This window comes from Neodiprion pinetum, chromosome 7 (genome assembly GCF_021155775.2).
Source record: "Neodiprion pinetum isolate iyNeoPine1 chromosome 7, iyNeoPine1.2, whole genome shotgun sequence".
NCBI lineage: Eukaryota > Metazoa > Arthropoda > Insecta > Hymenoptera > Diprionidae > Neodiprion > Neodiprion pinetum.
In genome coordinates, this window is record NC_060238.1 from 24465177 (window position 1) to 24481483 (window position 16307).

Consider the following 16307-nt stretch of genomic DNA (forward strand, 5'->3'; position numbering starts at 1 on the left):
CCTCAACATTTGTTGTTTGTGGTTTCCCGAAAATCGAGTTACCTCCGAATCTCATATTCGTGATTAACCCATTTACGACAGTTTTGGCAAAACAAAAACTAAAAATGTATCTAATGTATTATTTGACCGGTAGCCATCTATCTGCGGCCGGCCGAACTACGAGCGAAACCGCTGCGTGCGCCTCGAGCCCTATATACCTATACCTATATGTGTAGTCGCGCAGCTTGGGAGGGGATTTCTCAACACACTGAATCTCCTAACTGCTCCTAACACAGTCCAGTGATAATACAGTACCGACAAATAATCACTTTTTTCACCAAAAATCAATTTTTTATCTTAATAAAAAATGTATCTAATGTATTATTTGAACGAAAAAAGGGAGCGCGTTTATACGTTGAAGGTAAGAGACAGTTCGCTATTTGCTAACAAGTGAAATTCAATTAATCACGTGTCTACGTGCATTTTGAGGTTAAGTTTGCCGCATGCTTCGCTTGCCTATAAATTAGATTTTATTTATGCTCATACGAGGCAGGTTGTTTAAACAGTTCGCGGCTCGGTTGTAATTCGCGGTTTGAAATTACATAGACGCTGATGTTCTACATCATCTCTATTGATAGACGTTAATTTTTGATTTTCACTTTTTCTTCACCAGAAAGTCGATCCGAATGGTAAACCAACCCTGTCGGCCCATCCTGGTAAGATGATCATTTTTTCGTATCCGTCTATGGACACAGGTTGACCATCGGTTAAAAAAATGTGATTACTAAATGCATCGATGTAACAATTTTAGCTCGATTTTCACCCGAAGATAAATATTCTAAAGAACGAATCACCATCAAGAGGCGTTTTGGACTACTTTTAACGCAACAGCCCATGCCTACCTACTAGATGAATATTTTATCAATGGAAATAAGTTCAATCAAGTAAAGTGAGCCCTGCTATCCGCTTGTAAAGACTAACTAAAGAAGACTAATCTGTTTTTTTCTTAATTAAATATGTAAAGTTGTAAAGGGGCAAATAACAACAACAATGGCATTATTCATATATAATCTTCTTATTAAATATCAGACCTTAATTTTAGTGTCAGCAACTTGACGAGGCTCTGTATCAAGGATGGCGATAAGATTTACAGATTTTACGATACAGCGAGTATATACATAAACTTATATACATATAGAAGAATATATAACACGATGTGACATATTACCAACATTTTACACAAGTTACATTATACCCAGGCGAAGGAGTGGCAAGCAAAGCCTACTGCCGATCTATTCGTAATAATTATTCATGACTAATGAAGTCAATCAGTTTTTCTTTTTAAATTCTCGGTAATATCGTATTGTTTTTTCAAGCATCGTTGGCTAAGGAAGATATTTAAATGTATGATATGGTTAAATAAAATTACGAATCCACAGCACGGGGTAAAATATTGACTTTTACAGAACAGTGAAGTTACACACCTTGGTTTGGAATACATTTTGTCACAGCTTGCAATTTTATTTATGACGAAACGGAAATTATCGACACTCACTATTATTCAAGATATTATTCTTAACAGTTGGCGGCATTATATGAGTGGAAAAGAATTTTGGCTCAAGCCGTAAGCTGGTGCAAAACTATTATTGTCAGCTCATCTCACGGCAACTTTTGAATATTATTATCTAATTTTTGTCCATTAATTTCGACCTCTTTTAGTTACACTGACTTTTAACCATTCCAATACTCGAATCTGTTTAAAAGAGAGCTGACATTATTTCTAATAAGTCTTTGCTCGTATAATCCTGAAGTCTGAAGTTCATAAATTTACACCAAAAACTTGAGCATCAAGAAAAAATATGCAGTAAAATATCTTGCTCACAGTTTCGCCCTTATTTAGAATACTTTCTTATTCCGCTGTTTTATTTATCACGAGCTATAACTTCCTAATCATCCTAAGATTATTATCCAGTTTTGTTATTTCAACTGCTTATAAGAGAAAGAAAAAAAAAAAAATAATGATACAAATAAATAAAACGGGAATATAGAACTGGCATTACGAAATGTAACAAAAAGTAGCAACGGAGATTTACTGTAAAGAACCTTCTTAGAACCCTTTACGATTTGTATAAAAAATAATAATACAACAAGATGACTTTTAAATGTAAAAGTAGAAATATCAGATGTCGAGTATTGATTTTTATATATATATATATATATATTACCATTATATATACAATATAGGAGTCCTATATTTGTACCTAAAAAATAACTTTTATAGTAAGCTACATGGCAACATTTAAAAAATATTCATCTCACGACTGCTCAACGTTCACACAATTAATCGTGCACCATTACTCGTGATTATTAAATCGTATCTATTGTTTATTCATCATGTCGATTATCTTGCCATTAATATCGTTCAGTAAATTTATCCACCGATTCTTTATTAGTCCAGAATAATACTCAAACTGTTTTCTCATCTTCGACAATTCTTTGTAGATATCGATGAAAGCATCACACAATCTCCCATAGAATAAACGAAATTTTGATTAGATACTTCAAAATCGTTTGTTTAAGAAAACACTTTTATATCTGCTGCGTATGTGATGTAAAGAATATTACCAATGACGTGAAAATGTTTATCATCAGTTTGAAAAGTTGAATTATTTGGCATCGTACGAATTCTTTTCACATGAAATAATAATTTTCATTTGCCATTATAATAATCTATCATTTTCAATCGATCGTTCACTGCGAAAATATTGTGATATCGAATTTTCAACTTCAAAATACCTGTGCAATGTAAGTACGTTCAGCTTAGCTACAGTCCAGCATATGATTTCTAGATTTTTTAATTAGTAAATTAAGTACTTATTGTTGGTACAGATGCGCGAACGTGACTGAGAGCTATCTAAATTGATCATAACTATGAAAAGTATGTCTCGTCCATGTATACACAGCAGATTCTGATGTGGATAGATAATGGAAGAATACGAAAAGAGAAAAAAGAAAAATATTGCACCAATTTATAGGAGTGATGTTTCGTTATAGTATATGTGAATGTTCCTTGTATCAAAGTTTTTTTGATACTACATATTCGTCTGCAATGATAATTATAACCAAGTATAAAAAAAAAAAAAAAAAAAAGAATCGAGCCTCAATACATGGCATGGCTATAAAAGCTGAGCAAGAATTGCAGTATAATTTTTTAGAGGTAAAGATCGAAGTTTCTAATTCAATCCCCCTTCGCTCCGCCTGAAAACCAGAATATAAGATTGTTTTCGTTGCTTCTTGTTTAGACTGAATAATATTAGAGAATTAATCATGCCGCGAAATTGAAATTACCTCACCGTTTATTCTTGCTGTAACAATTAACGGTTGTTGGGACGGGTTTCAATGTTCTTGAATAGATTGATTAATTAGTTTCTAATGGCGCAGCTGGTAGAACATGGACTTGTTGAGCTTTGCTAGCGTTGTACACTTGTCCAGGACTGAATGGTTCTAGGCGTGGACCTCCTGTCATCTCAGGCTTGCGAGAAATGTCTGAAATATTTTGAAACAACGAATTTGAGGCAGTGAAAACAACCTGTTAGCAATATTTCGTAGGAAAATTTAGTCTCACCGCTCTTAAGTTCAGCTGCTGGTATGTATCTGGATAATCTAACAACAGGTAATGGAAGATAGCCGCTAGTCAGGGGCATAACGTCTAGAGTGACGCTCTGCTTTTCAAGAGTCTCCAACGAAACTACGCCAGCAGTTCGTCCGCAAACAGCCCACATTGTCTGATCGGCCAATACTTCGTACATCAATTGGGGAGTCTGAGTCGGTGATGGAGTATTTACAACGCGCGTAACGGTCAGACATAGGTGACACATGCTACCGGCTCGACAAAATTCTCCTCCGCCTCCGCTGGCCTCTACTTTTGATGAAACTATGAAGAGCGTCTGCAAACACAAGGCTAAAGTTAGATTTCGACTACACGAAAAGTCTGATCCATGTTAGAGTTCGTCGGCACTTACCACGTAATCGACGACGTCGAAATTGCACCTATAAATCTCTCCCTTGTTGTCCATTTCTGCAAGTTTACGTATGTGCAAAGGATCGTCGTCGGCATTTTTCTCCTCCGATTCTTCGGCCAGGTTTACCTGGACGTATCTCACGCTAAAGTCAGTCTTTATCGGAGCTGTCGACTTTTCGTCTTTACCAATTTCAAGCTCCCACATAAATGAAACATTCATACCGTTTCCGATAACCAGTTTTTGACCCGCGACCGGATTCAAACTTTTAAAACTAATATCCGCCGAGGTGTTGCTCACTAATTTAGGCTCCGTTAATTCCAGGCGTTGAGCAGTTAGGCCGGTAACAACGATTTGGAGAAACTTCCTTTGTTTGGCGGTGTGCAATTTAAAACTAGACATTAGGGGGGGCGCGAAATTCAGAGGTACGATTTCTTCAGTTCCCCAAGGACACTGCAAGCTCAACTGAAAGGAAGAATCGATGTTAGAAACAATTTTCGAGACATTGACATGACCAATTTTATAAATAACAAACGAACCTTGTGTTCGATAGTCGAAGAGTCTTTTTTTGGCGGAAGTTCGGCCAACACTTTCAGTACGAGCGTTGTATTTTGAAACGGTTCGCAAGGCGGTAAAGACATTTCCAGCTCCCTGACCATAACTTGACCATTTTCTACCCCCTGAAGTGCTAAACCTCTAGAGGACCTTAGTTTTATTTTCGCATCTTCGGTAATCTTGACGCTACCACTTGAAACGACTAATTCGATTTCCTGAGGAAGTCCAGCTAGTAAATCTCTGGTGCATTGTGAGAATATTGTAGGCTGAGTCTTTGCGACTTCGTACGACAAACGAGGATTCAAAATGGGAGATAAAAATTCCAATTTGTTCTCGACGATCAACGAAAGTTGGCCAATTTTGTAAACTCCCGGTTGATCCACTCTTCTGCTAACGGTGAACGTGTTCTCACCAGGCTTTAAAGAAAACGCCTCGCAAGATAAACCCTTACTGAAATCTCCCTTTGAATTGACGGATGGTTTTCTGTGCTTAGCGCTATCCGATCGTTTTATCAACGGCTTTAGATTTTTGTTGACAACACTGGCCGTGGACAAACTTTTATCTTGCTTGTATTCTAACGACGAATAAGTTGGCAAACGAGCTAAACACGGATCCGAAGGCTTCATATCATCGATCGTACATCTTGATAATCTGTGAAAATAAATGATGCAGTATGATAAATAGTTTCAAATCAAAACCGTCAAAAGATAAGACAATTACTACTGCTACCACAATGCTCACAATTCAACTCGCGTTTCTGGCAAGGCCTTTTGTCCTTTTCTTTTATTGACCGGAACTGTGGGTTTCTTATACTCCTCGGTGGAAATTGAAACTCCGTTGCATTTGACTTCTCTTGGCAAAAAGCTCTGCAGGCAAACTTCGATGCTAACCACGCAGTCCTGTATAACTTTGTCCGTGACGTTGACCTCCATGCTAAGTATTTGAAAACTGTCGCCAAGATCAGTTATGAGAGGCTGAGGAGCTGTTAGCATTTTTGCATAGGCCAACATTTCCTCGAAATACATATTTTTCACGGTAACGTGCAACGACCGAGAGCTTGCTATAGATGCGCATATTTTAGTGTATCTCTCGACGTCGTCCATTCCTTTATAGCATTCCGCCAGTTCCAATTGCGTCTGCGCCGCCAGTTGGTACCATCCTTCGTCATTGTATGTTTTCAACGCGTCCGACAGAAATGCCACCGCCTTTTGATTCTCTCCAAGCTCGCTGTAAAACCGGGCCAATTCTTTGCCGATAAGTCTCGCGGATCTGATACGACCGACGTGTTTATAAGTGCCCATAGCTAACTCTGCGTGTTCCAAGTATTGTTTTTTGAAAGCTTCCTTCGACGACAATGCTTCCTTCAGCTTGTCGGTTGGCGTCGGTTTACCGTGGGCTTGAGGCTCCGAATCTCCCATTCCAGCTATGAGGTAAACTATTGTGTGAAGCTGCTCACTGGTCGGTTCGCTACCCGGCATTAAACCGCAAAGTTTTCCCAGGTCTCCGAGCTGCAACAAAGAACATTTCCGTCAAATTTAACAGAGATTATCTGTTTATTGAAAACCAATGGGAGTAATTTCTCAAGATACAAGTAATATAAGCACATATCTTTGGTATTTATGACGTCATCGTACACAAATAAGCTGAACATTTCACTCATATTATAATTATTGAATTTAAGCTAGAATTATAAAAATCGAATCATTCATTATTGTCGTTATAAAATAACAAAAGACGATGTATAGGAGATCGAATATCACAGTTAACTTTCAAAAAAAAGTAATAAGTATTATTTATTAGAGTGTGACTTGGTACAAAAAAAAATCTTTTTATAAAATTCTAATTATCAATAATTTTGGAAACGAAATAGTCTACATGTTTCTGAGACGTAAGTTAACATTCCAAATAGATCCCTAAATCTTTACAGTAATTTCTTCAAGATGTACAATATCACCAATTTTATAGACACCAAGTCCAACTGCGATAATCACATACCTTGTCTCTTGCTAACGCCCATAGACTCGCTGTATGTAGAGAGCAGAGATCGAGTTGTTGGCCATTGTCTATGTTCACATTAGACATCTGGCAACTTTGTAAAACTTCTAGAGCGCACAGGAAGGCCCAGCACTCAACGGCACCTTCGGGACGTTGAATTTCTAATATTCTTAGCTCGCCTAGAGTGTTGTGCACAAAGGCTAAGCACCTTTGAGCCACCTGAACAGGTGGAACAACGGATAGTCAGTGACGATATCATATTTTCTCTGTTAACGAGAATTGAATCTTGTGCATGATTAACGGACATATTACTGATTCTTTCAACGAACCTCCCACGGTTTGTTGATGAGCAGCAACATCGCGCATTGCCTACTAAATAAATAACTCCTAAGATCTAAAAGCGACGCTTTGCAGTCTGCCAATAAAAGCCGCAGGTGATGGTCAACTCCGTTCTCTAAATTAACCCCAGCCCAATTATTCAAGGGACTTTGAAACGAGCTCAACCACGCTGGCGAATCTGGAATGGAGATTGGTTAATCGAGAGTGAGACGATCTCACGCGACGAACAAGGCAGTTGACAGTTTTCAAATTTCATCTCACCTCCGACATTGGAATTTAGCACAAATTGAGTAAAGAGTGCATCTAATTCGTCGTATTGCACCAAAGCTTCGTCGTAAAGGCCCAACATCTCTAGTACAAAAGCTAGCTCTTCCTGTAAAATGATAAAACGTGTTACTGCTTAGCTCACAGATTGTGCTTATTTATTTTCATTGCGAATTCGTAATTCAAATACCTGTAAAAGGAAATAATGGCAAAAGTTCCATCCTACTTGGTTCCTTCTCTCTCTCTGCTCTCTAATAACTTCTTCAAAACGTAGCAACGTTTTGTCATAGGCGGTGAGGACCAGGTGTCTTATCCTGATAATCAAGCCGCGCCAAGATTCTGCCGATCGTGATTCTGATTTTATTGGGTTAATAATCGACAAACACCTGGAATAAAATTGAAAATAATTAATCGGTCAATTATTCGCTCTTTTGCTTCTTCTTCTTCTTTTATCTATCTATTTATACAGATATCTCAAGGTGTCGAATATCCGGGTAAAAACTCTAAATACTTTACCTATCTCCGTGCTTGGCAGCGAAATCACTGCGAATTTTATCCAGCACCGTTGTTCTGGGCAGTAGTTTATTGCTCTTCTTGAGGTCATAGGTTTCAACTAAAACTATCATCCAGTCTAGTACATTGTACTGCGCCAGAGTCTTCAGCCACGTATCGATATCGTCTTTTACCGAAGCTTTGTAAACGTCCACATCCTAGAAAATGAACGTGTATGAATAAAGAAGAGGGGAAAAAACAATTAGCATCCTCCTGAAGAAAGGATGAATAAGATTTGCAAACTCACTGTACATTCGCTCCAGTAGATGTGAAATATTGGCTGTTTAATTAAGTGCCAATCTTTCTCAGTCGGCAGTATGTCTTTGGAAAATGGAATGAACGATCCTTCGATGTTCACTTGCTTCACGGGACGTCCGTAGGACCTTCGCCATTCTGCCGAATTAAGAGGCAAAGCCTGGACCAGATTGCTTTTCAATGTCAAAAACAAATCCTCGTCGCCTGCATCTGATTGTTGGAGGAAATAAAAAAACAAAAATACATTAAGCCAGCAGAAGTAGGGTAATGTAAAATATGATATACTATGAATATAAAAATAAGTGTAGTTGTATTTGTAAGAATTTCAAGACCAATTTGCTTCTGTTATCATAGAAGAATTTCGGCGTTATCGATATCGCGTTTACTAATAGGGTGCTGTAAATTCGTCATAATCTCGAAGAAAAATCTGAGATCGTGACCTTTGAAATAAACTCAACTAATCGACGGAACGAGAGTAGGACAGAGAGAATGTAAAAGTAGGAGGATGACAGATCGTGGGGGGCGTCAATAACAATGAACGGGTCTTAATGTCATCGGGTGAATTGAGAGGTTAAACGAGGGGGAGTGTGATTGATTGATAGATGGATAGACAGACAGACGTCGACGTCCTTCGCTATTCTTACAGGTGATTATCGGCTTATTGTCCATAGAGCTGTCGGTGATTTCCTCAGAAATTCTTCGCGGACCCCCATTGCAATTCATTTCCGAATGATATTAATCGCTTTGCTTTCACACTATTGTCGGATTTAATCATTACACAAAAATTTCTTTTCCTGGTTTTTTGTTTATTATATTTTATTTACTTATTTTTTTTTTTTTATTTTACGTCACATTAACAGCACTTTGCAGCAGCATCGAACAATCGTCCGATTCCTTTACTTATATCTCTTGAACGTCATTCGTTTCACACGCCGTGTGTGTGTTGTGTTCTCTTTCTCTCTCAACGGATCAGCTTATACATTATCGAATTTACCGCAACCGTTTTTCTGCGAGATAATTTAACTTCGACATGTATGTACGTATAAATCTACCCTCAACAACGCATTGATGTGCCTCTATTTATCAGACGGATTTTACTCGAGGTATGAATAAATATATATATATACATATACATTCAACCCAGACGTTGTACGACAAACGTAAACGTGACAGGCTCCATCTTGAACTGTCGCAGGTCGCTACTTCTACGTCGATCAATTTTAATCGAGCTCGAACGTTGTTCGGTTCTAGCTATCGATATGATCGTCCTTGTACCAGCATTGCCAACCTATTAGACGTTTAATTTTTTGAACGGCGTCAAAACAATTCTTTGGATTTCTCATTTAAGATGAAAACACAATAATTTTTCACATTTATCATTGTAGTAAGTGATGTTTGACGGTAGTGAAACTCAAGAAATACAGGAATAGATAATATATTTCATTTATTCGCTTTATAACACGGACAATTTTCTTAGAAACATATAAATGGTAATAACGACATAACACAGACAGATTTATATCCTACAATCCTAATTGTAAGTATAAAGATATTGGGAATTTTTACTTATGTAATGTGTTTTTATTGTTAATATTTCGAATCACCAACTTGTCAAAATAACAGAAAATAAGTACTTTTGAAAATTACAGACGCTAATTGGTGGATATTTTCTCAGGAAACTCACAAACTGTTGATTTTTAGTCTGTTGATTCAATTTCACAGACAATATTCAGAGATTTCACTACCAGTCTTGACATTTCGTTCAGATTCTTCGGATTCCTGCCTAAATAACAATATTTCATAAGAAAGAAATTTTTTTTCTTTTTTGCATTGAACGGTTTCTAATTTCTTCAGAGTTGGCAACGCTGGCTTATACACTCATCATGTACACTCTGTCTCTCTCGTCATGCGTCGTGATTGGCCGGGGGCGGGCGCTCAGCCAATCACAGCGCAGAGTGAGAGAGAGAGCAAGAGACGTCGTGTCGATACTATCGTTAGCCAGATCATTCCTCGTTCGTAACTTCTGTCAAAAAGTCGTCAGATCGTGACATCACATCTGTCACTTGCGTTTTTTAGGGTAAAAACATTTGGCGGTTTGGTTCATCGAATCCCGAGGTAATTTATTTTCCAATAGGTTTTACTGTTGCATATGTAAGTAACAAGTAGGCAATACAAACAACGGCCTTGACTACGTCTTGCTAAATCGGTTGTACACGTTGTCTAACGATAAGTTATTTGCCTGGAGGTCAAAATCGTTAAATTTTCACGTGTTTTCCCATTTCTTAATTACCCACTGATTATACGCTTGCGACACTCGATCAGTTTGGTTAATTTTCCATTGGGTAGGTTTCACCAGTTCTTATTCACAGATTGTATTTTAAGTACGCCACTTGTACAACTTCTCTCGTCATCGTTGTTGACAGTTATATTTCTTGGCGCGAGTGTTTTATCTCATTGCCGATCATTTCTCAGGGAAATCTTGGCGACGATGATTGGAATACTTGAACGAGTCTGGTCCTTCATAAGTTACTGGTACTTTCGATATACGCTGGTAACGGAGCTCTACATGGTTGAGAAATGGGAGAGATACGTTATTCGTATCCTTTTTAGAAACTATATTTCTGGTCCTAGAATAGTCACGTGCAGCTGTACAAAGTTATTCGTATTTCGATTGAAAATCCAGCGAGCTCTTTGCATTATTGGTTCCAAGTTTTATTCCTACCCAGAGAATTCCGGAAAATCCTGTTTCCTGTGATTATTCTTATTTCCCGTATCCGCGTTAATTTTATTGGTATAATTTCATTCGAATTTTAGAAGTGATTTTCCTGATTGATAATTCAGATACTTTTCTCTTGGCTATGTTTGGCCTGCTGTTTCTCTTCAATTACAGATTTTTGGTGCCATCAGCGTCTCAGATGTTAGTTTGATCACCGATACCACCGAATCAGAGATTGAGGGAAAACCAGAAATAACAAACTGTATATATTCAAGGAAGAATTCTTTCAGTTTTCAATATTTATTATATGTATGTAATAATGATATTGTATAATTTACAGTATGTACAATATAATACGCATCGAATATACGACATATTTTATTTATAAAAAGCCATGATACTCGATTCGCAATTATTGTTGAATACAGCATGCGTAAGATGTTGCCTACTAAATTGAAGTAAGGATTCAATTATTCCTGTCACCCATCTCACCGACGTGTTACGCGTCATCATTTTATATGCCTAGAAAAGATCTATTATCTGCAAAAACTCTAAAAGTATTGTCGAGAAAACAATGGAAACAAATGAGCAATGTGATTTTAGCCGTCGAAAAATCCAATTCTAAATAGAGATGATAAATGTATGTATATACAGGCAGGGCTTGACAAAAGTTCCATATTATATATTATAGATCGAAAATACCAGTTTTCTAATCTAATACATCTATCAGTCTACAATACTATTTTTACTTTGTCATCGTTCCACTAACTATTTAAATAAATATTATTCAACAAATTGAGATTTCTCTAATTGGGAAGATTTTTTAATATAGAGAATTTAAGAATCTGAACCTTAATATTATATTGTTTTTCGAATGCGGTATTCTACAGTTTTTTCATTTCTTCTCTCAAGAAATGTAACAAGCCTCTCAAAAATATTACGCAACTATGCGTTGCTTTTCCCTGACTTTTGAATTTTCGACACAGAGCTTGAATGGAATTGCTCTTAAAAATTACAGTGTATACTTATTCGATTAAATAACTTTTAATATGATCCCACCATTAGCTTGCTCATGTTTTAACATATTGAATGTATAATATTTAGTTGTCCCACAACGAAAATTAAAAACTATAATTTAACCTTTTAATTAAGTAGTTAGGTATTCAAACTATACGTCGTATTATATTTCATTCTAGCTGGACAATTACTAAAAAATTATCACCTCCAACTAATGTTCTAAACATTACAATAATCAATATTGATTTAATAATAATAATAATAATATATAATAAATCGCTATCATACGAATTAAAGAGAAAACAACGATTAGTTCTGCGACACGGGTAATATGGTAAAATCTTCCTACTACTCTTTCCTAACTACTCGTCAATATGCATCAACAAATATGATTGATGCACAATATATAAACATCCAAACGTGAAATCATCATTCAATTATCATTTCAGACAAATATAATAAGAATGTAAGTCACGATTAAACGGATCAATTTAAATTTATACGATATTATGCTTATTCGAGATTCGTGTGATTCATTCAATTAAGTTTTGTCAGTCCGATATCTTATAAATTTTTCCAATCATAATACTTTTTTTTTTATAAGGTACAAATTTTTTTCAACGTTTAATTAAATACATAGGTATTAAACTTTTCGTAACGTAATGATGTATGTACAACGCAGGTTCCGTTGAAAAAACACGAAAATTATACTACGTCCATCGACACCATTCTTCTTGCCGACAAAACAGCTTTAATCGCGATCAATTAATTAGGCTTATTTTGAAAGTGTTTCTTAATGATTTTCGAAAGGCACATCTACGAGATTAATTTTATGTTATTCTGATCTCTGAAATGTTATTTTACAGTACTATAGATAGGGTGAATAAATAGATTTGCCAAATATTAACACGAATGAATGAATGGATGACTTAAAGGACAGTGGAAGCGTCCGCGTGTCTTTTTTCAAATAATATAACCGCATCTTGTGATATGAAATTGTGACCATTTTAGTAACTTATCGTTTAGATCGGATAATTTTAAGTGAAAAGAAGCGAAGTGTGTGTAAATTGTAAACGAAGACACTCGCGTCTTACATGAAACTCAACTGGGATCTCAGCTACGAATAGAATAGTTTTCGTTTTACTGAAGATCACTCTCGATATCGAGCCTCCTTACTCGAACCCTTTGCTTATAGTGATACTCTTTGAGGTAACTTTTCAACGTTTTAGGTAGCTGTAGTTTGTTTATACCGTCGTACGTTGTTCTAGTCGTTATAATCGCTCGACATAAATGTTGCAGCGGAAAAGCGTATGTACGATGCAACGGTATCGTCAGCACAGGCTCAAAGAACATACAGCAAGACGGGTCCTTGTAGTGTTCTATCAAGCCGCATACCTAGAAGTACACAAACGTATTATTAGTATTGAATTGTCGGTTTTTCAGATCGCCCCTTCAGTTTCCGCAAAATTATAAAAGCCAAAAATTACCGTTCCAGAAGCGTAAACACCAGGGTCGTGCGAATCGAAACTGAATTTGTGGTTCCACTGTTCGACTCTCGCGTGTAACGAACGTTCGTACTTTCTAAAGCTAACCGAGAAGAGGAATTCCTCTTGGGCAGAATCGCGCAGCAAAAATGTTCCCTCTTGTTTGCCCTCTAGCAAACGTTCTGCCTCGTAACGGTCCATTTTACCCCAGTAAAAAGAGCAGGCTGTGATTGATCGTAAATCAGGTACCAGGCAGTGAACGTAATCGACCTAGATAGAAACGAAAACTTGCAATAATTATTCACACCTTTGAGTATTATTACTCGGCAATTTCTATATCGGCAAGACTTTTTAACCTGAGTATGCGCAGGTCGTTCGATATTTGGAATTAGGGAAAAATCAATTTGCGACAGAGCGGTGAGAGCTGCGGCCTGAATTCCAGCATTTGCTTGAAACAACGCGGCCAGGCTATCGACCGTTATTCCATTAGGATGCACCTGAATACCCGCTGCGATATTAGGTTTGTATCCCGGGGGTGGTTCTACACCTTCTTCCATCTCCCTGGCTCTTTGAAGTCTAGCCCTCTCGTCGCAGTCCTGAAACAAGACAATCTTTGATGACTTTACGAAGTTGTACCTTTAAAGTCCTTCTAAACGAAAACCTTCCTCGATAGTAAAAATTAACAAGTTACTTCCTTTCAACTAGATAATATCTCAAGCCTCGCTTTTGCACTGCGGTTGAACATAAAAAATATCTGCATACTGGAAAAACATGAAGCTGAAGCTAGCGGCCAGAGTTAGCTGCCAAACGTGTTAAACTTTTTAGAAATAGAAAAATATAGTTCAGTTTAATCCTCATAATTCTATCAAAGTATTAGGGGGTCAATGTATTTCACAATAATTTTATTTTCGCATTTCACTATCTTATTACGCTAATTCTGGCTGCTAGCTTAAGCCTCGTGGAAAAACGAAACTCGTGCTTGTTTATTTCAATATGTATCAAATTTCTGGTTTTGTAACAAATATTTTCTGATTTGTTCCAGGTTTTTCAAGCCTGTGTAAAACTGGGATTAAGAAACTTGAAGGGATCGGCAAAGACAAAACATTACCTCCATGGGATATTCCTCAGGATTAAATCGGGACAAGTCGATAACCGGACTAGAAGGCAGAGGTCCAAGAATTGGACTTTGAGGAGCCGAAGAGCTGTTGAATACGACACCAGCGCCCATGGGAAGTTCTTCCGTTCTTCTGTATCCGGTGCAGACGCATTCAGAGTTGTTATTTCCCTGACCAGGTATGTCCGTACTTTTGGATCCCTTGCTCTTGGCGCAATTGAATTTCAGTACCCAGTTACTGCGCTTTTTTTTCGAAGACAGCAGGTGATTGCAGGCAGGATTTTGATCCTTGCTTCGTTGTTTACCTGAAACAAAATAGAAATTTGCAAATAATTAGACAAAACATTTAACCCGACGAATCGCGTGCGTCAGATAAATCAAAACCGATCGATTCCTGACCCCTTCTTTTTCCGAAAGATAAAGTCTTCGACGTTCTTCGCAACGGTAGATTAGTCGGACTGTCTTCCGAGGTGATGCTGCTGTTGCTGCTGCTGCTACTGCTGCTGCTGCTGCAAGATGCTGCCTGTGGTTTTAGCTGTGCTTCGGACTGAGGTACAAAGTTTCCATTATTGCAGGTTGACTTGGACTCCTGCGAGTCGATCTGTTGGCTGTATATAGACTCAAATCTCGAGTTGTGATTGTCTAAGCCCAAGTCGAGCCGTTCGTTGTTGAGATTTTCGTCAGACTTATTTTGTGTGTTTTCTGTTTCGTTGGGCGGTAACTCGACGTTCCCGTTATCCTCGGCGTTCTGATTTGGCATGTCTGTTGTGGGAGTACTCTGGCGCGTTACGTTGGCTGAATTCTTGAGCTCGGATTTCTCACTGTCCATCTTAAAGAAATTTCTCAAGCTGGCTAAGCGTTGGCCCATTATAAAGCGAACCGAGCGGCATCTTATTTTTATCCGCCTCTGTTCAAGGCTGGTGTTTTCAACATTTGCCGATCTAAGTGACCATTGGTGAAGAGCGAAGAGATGGACAGGCGCGTCTTAGCAAGCGATGAACTTTCTCCAAATAGACTTCGACTCAAGCTACAGCTACCTGAAATGCAGGAGATAAAAATTGGCTTTACTTACTCGAACAGTGAATTCGAAACCGGTTTTTCAAAGATCTCAGCACCGAGGAGCTCACGTTAGAATCTGGTTTTCTCGCCAAACTGAGGCACACGAGGAAAATCATAACGCGATCGACACAAGTTCGTATTTGTTATCAGCCTCTCTGTGGCTAGTGGTTATATCTATCCGTGTATGCGCGTATTTCAGGAAATTCCATTCACTCCAGATTACAATTACACAGAATTGATTTTTCTGCCTCTTTTTTTCTGGTAAAAAAAAAAAAAAGAAAAATAGCCGCTCTCTTACAACCCGCGGTATTTGTTGTTCAACAAAGATGAACATTTATCGGGAGAAAATTACGGCTGCTGCACCATTTTGTGTACTACGACGACGTTTTCTCACGTGAATGAAATCTTCCTTACTTCACAACTCCGGGTAACACATTATCTTACGTGAAATATTATTACATCGGGAATTACGAACCGTATATGCGCTGGGTTTTACTCCTGTATGATTTCTGATTTTTAACATACGTTTCGCAGACACTGTTCACCAGGGAATAAATAAATAAATTCTAAAAAAAAGTTTTCTTCCCATCAAGGCTAATCGCAGCTACCCCTTCACCACCGTGACTGACGACAGCTTGTCCAAACTTGTCGTGTGCATCCCGTCACCTTGAACGAAACAGCGTTGAGATTCGAGGTGTGTACGGATGTTTTTTGGCTAAAAAAAGCATTCCCTCTTTACCGATCCGAAATCCATCGGACAAACTGTTCACTAGAGAGAGCCAATGTTAAACGAAGCGTTGACGAAGATACGCGGCAATACCGGATAATAATACCAGATTGGCACGCGTTTTCTGATCAATCGGTGGAAAACAAATTGCCGCATTTTTTCTAGCGATATTTTGGCTCGACGATTATTTTTTCATCCGTGATTTATCCACCAGAGGCTAACGGAGATTTGA

General features: G+C 37.8%; 4 protein-coding genes across 9 annotated transcripts in view; 2 read left to right on the top strand and 2 right to left on the bottom strand.

Annotated features, from left to right (window-relative positions):
• Positions 1–230: 230 nt before the first annotated feature.
• Positions 231–3136, top strand: Nop10 (Nop10 ribonucleoprotein). Its single transcript, XM_046635771.2, has 3 exons — positions 231–400; positions 653–695; positions 791–3136. Exons 1-3 carry the CDS (start codon positions 347–349, stop codon positions 886–888), a joined length of 195 nt encoding a protein of 64 aa, XP_046491727.1. The 5' UTR covers positions 231–346; the 3' UTR covers positions 889–3136.
• On the bottom strand, positions 1361–9136 carry SIDL (SIDL trafficking protein particle complex subunit 10). 4 transcript variants are annotated; one of them, XR_006884328.2, is made up of 13 exons: positions 8603–9136; positions 7951–8168; positions 7668–7861; positions 7342–7537; positions 7149–7260; positions 6878–7065; positions 6549–6767; positions 5295–6061; positions 4538–5204; positions 4002–4463; positions 3605–3926; positions 3333–3525; positions 1361–3237 (listed from the first exon to the last, which is right to left on the bottom strand). XR_006884328.2 is itself a non-coding variant. In XM_046635731.2 (12 exons), exons 1-12 carry the CDS (start codon positions 8679–8681, stop codon positions 3398–3400), a joined length of 3552 nt encoding a protein of 1183 aa, XP_046491687.1. In that variant the 5' UTR covers positions 8682–9136; the 3' UTR covers positions 1361–3397. The 4 variants fall into 4 exon arrangements, 1 of the variants encoding a protein (XP_046491687.1); XR_006884329.2 differs by having other exon boundaries at positions 3328–3525; XR_006884330.2 differs by lacking the exon at positions 8603–9136 and having other exon boundaries at positions 7956–8080.
• Positions 9137–10864: 1728 nt separating this feature from the next.
• Positions 10865–16020, bottom strand: Socs36E (Suppressor of cytokine signaling at 36E). 2 transcript variants are annotated; one of them, XM_069137883.1, is made up of 6 exons: positions 15824–16020; positions 14689–15326; positions 14284–14594; positions 13532–13786; positions 13179–13445; positions 10865–13086 (listed from the first exon to the last, which is right to left on the bottom strand). In XM_069137883.1, the coding sequence occupies exons 2-6, from the start codon at positions 15155–15157 to the stop codon at positions 12832–12834; spliced, it is 1557 nt and encodes a 518-aa protein (XP_068993984.1). In that variant the 5' UTR covers positions 15158–15326; positions 15824–16020; the 3' UTR covers positions 10865–12831. The 2 variants fall into 2 exon arrangements, with proteins under 2 accessions (XP_068993984.1, XP_046491704.1); XM_046635748.2 differs by having other exon boundaries at positions 13532–13771; positions 15824–16019.
• The window catches only part of LOC124223589 (alpha-taxilin), a 35114-nt gene continuing 33149 nt past the window's right edge, over positions 14343–16307 (top strand). Inside the window, exon 1 of one of the 2 annotated variants that reach the window (XM_046635741.1) lies at positions 14343–14468. The gene's annotated coding sequence lies outside the window, so the exon portion shown is untranslated. The remainder of the gene's footprint in view (positions 14469–16307) is intronic. The other variant, XM_046635738.1, reaches the window with a different exon arrangement.

What these genes read in the sequence shown, in the direction of transcription:
- Nop10 (XM_046635771.2), top strand. Translation starts at nt 347, where the DNA reads ATGTATCTAATGTATTATTTGAACGAAAAAAGGGAGCGCGTTTATACG. An exon ending in AGCGCGTTTATACGTTGAAG is followed by an intron (nt 401 to 652) that starts GTAAGAGACAGT and finishes TTTCTTCACCAG; the next exon opens with AAAGTCGATCCGAATGGTAA. An exon ending in AACCCTGTCGGCCCATCCTG is followed by an intron (nt 696 to 790) that starts GTAAGATGATCA and finishes TAACAATTTTAG; the next exon opens with CTCGATTTTCACCCGAAGAT.
- Socs36E (XM_069137883.1), bottom strand. Translation starts at nt 15,157, where the DNA reads ATGGGCCAACGCTTAGCCAGCTTGAGAAATTTCTTTAAGATGGACAGT. An exon ending in ATCTTTCGGAAAAAGAAGGG is followed by an intron (nt 14,595 to 14,688) that starts GTCAGGAATCGA and finishes ATTTTGTTTCAG; the next exon opens with GTAAACAACGAAGCAAGGAT. An exon ending in GTGTTTACGCTTCTGGAACG is followed by an intron (nt 13,087 to 13,178) that starts GTAATTTTTGGC and finishes GTGTACTTCTAG; the next exon opens with GTATGCGGCTTGATAGAACA.
- SIDL (XM_046635731.2), bottom strand. Translation starts at nt 8,681, where the DNA reads ATGAATTGCAATGGGGGTCCGCGAAGAATTTCTGAGGAAATCACCGAC. An exon ending in GCCATTATTTCCTTTTACAG is followed by an intron (nt 7,261 to 7,341) that starts GTATTTGAATTA and finishes ATCATTTTACAG; the next exon opens with GAAGAGCTAGCTTTTGTACT. An exon ending in TCGACGTCGTCGATTACGTG is followed by an intron (nt 3,927 to 4,001) that starts GTAAGTGCCGAC and finishes TTGTGTTTGCAG; the next exon opens with ACGCTCTTCATAGTTTCATC.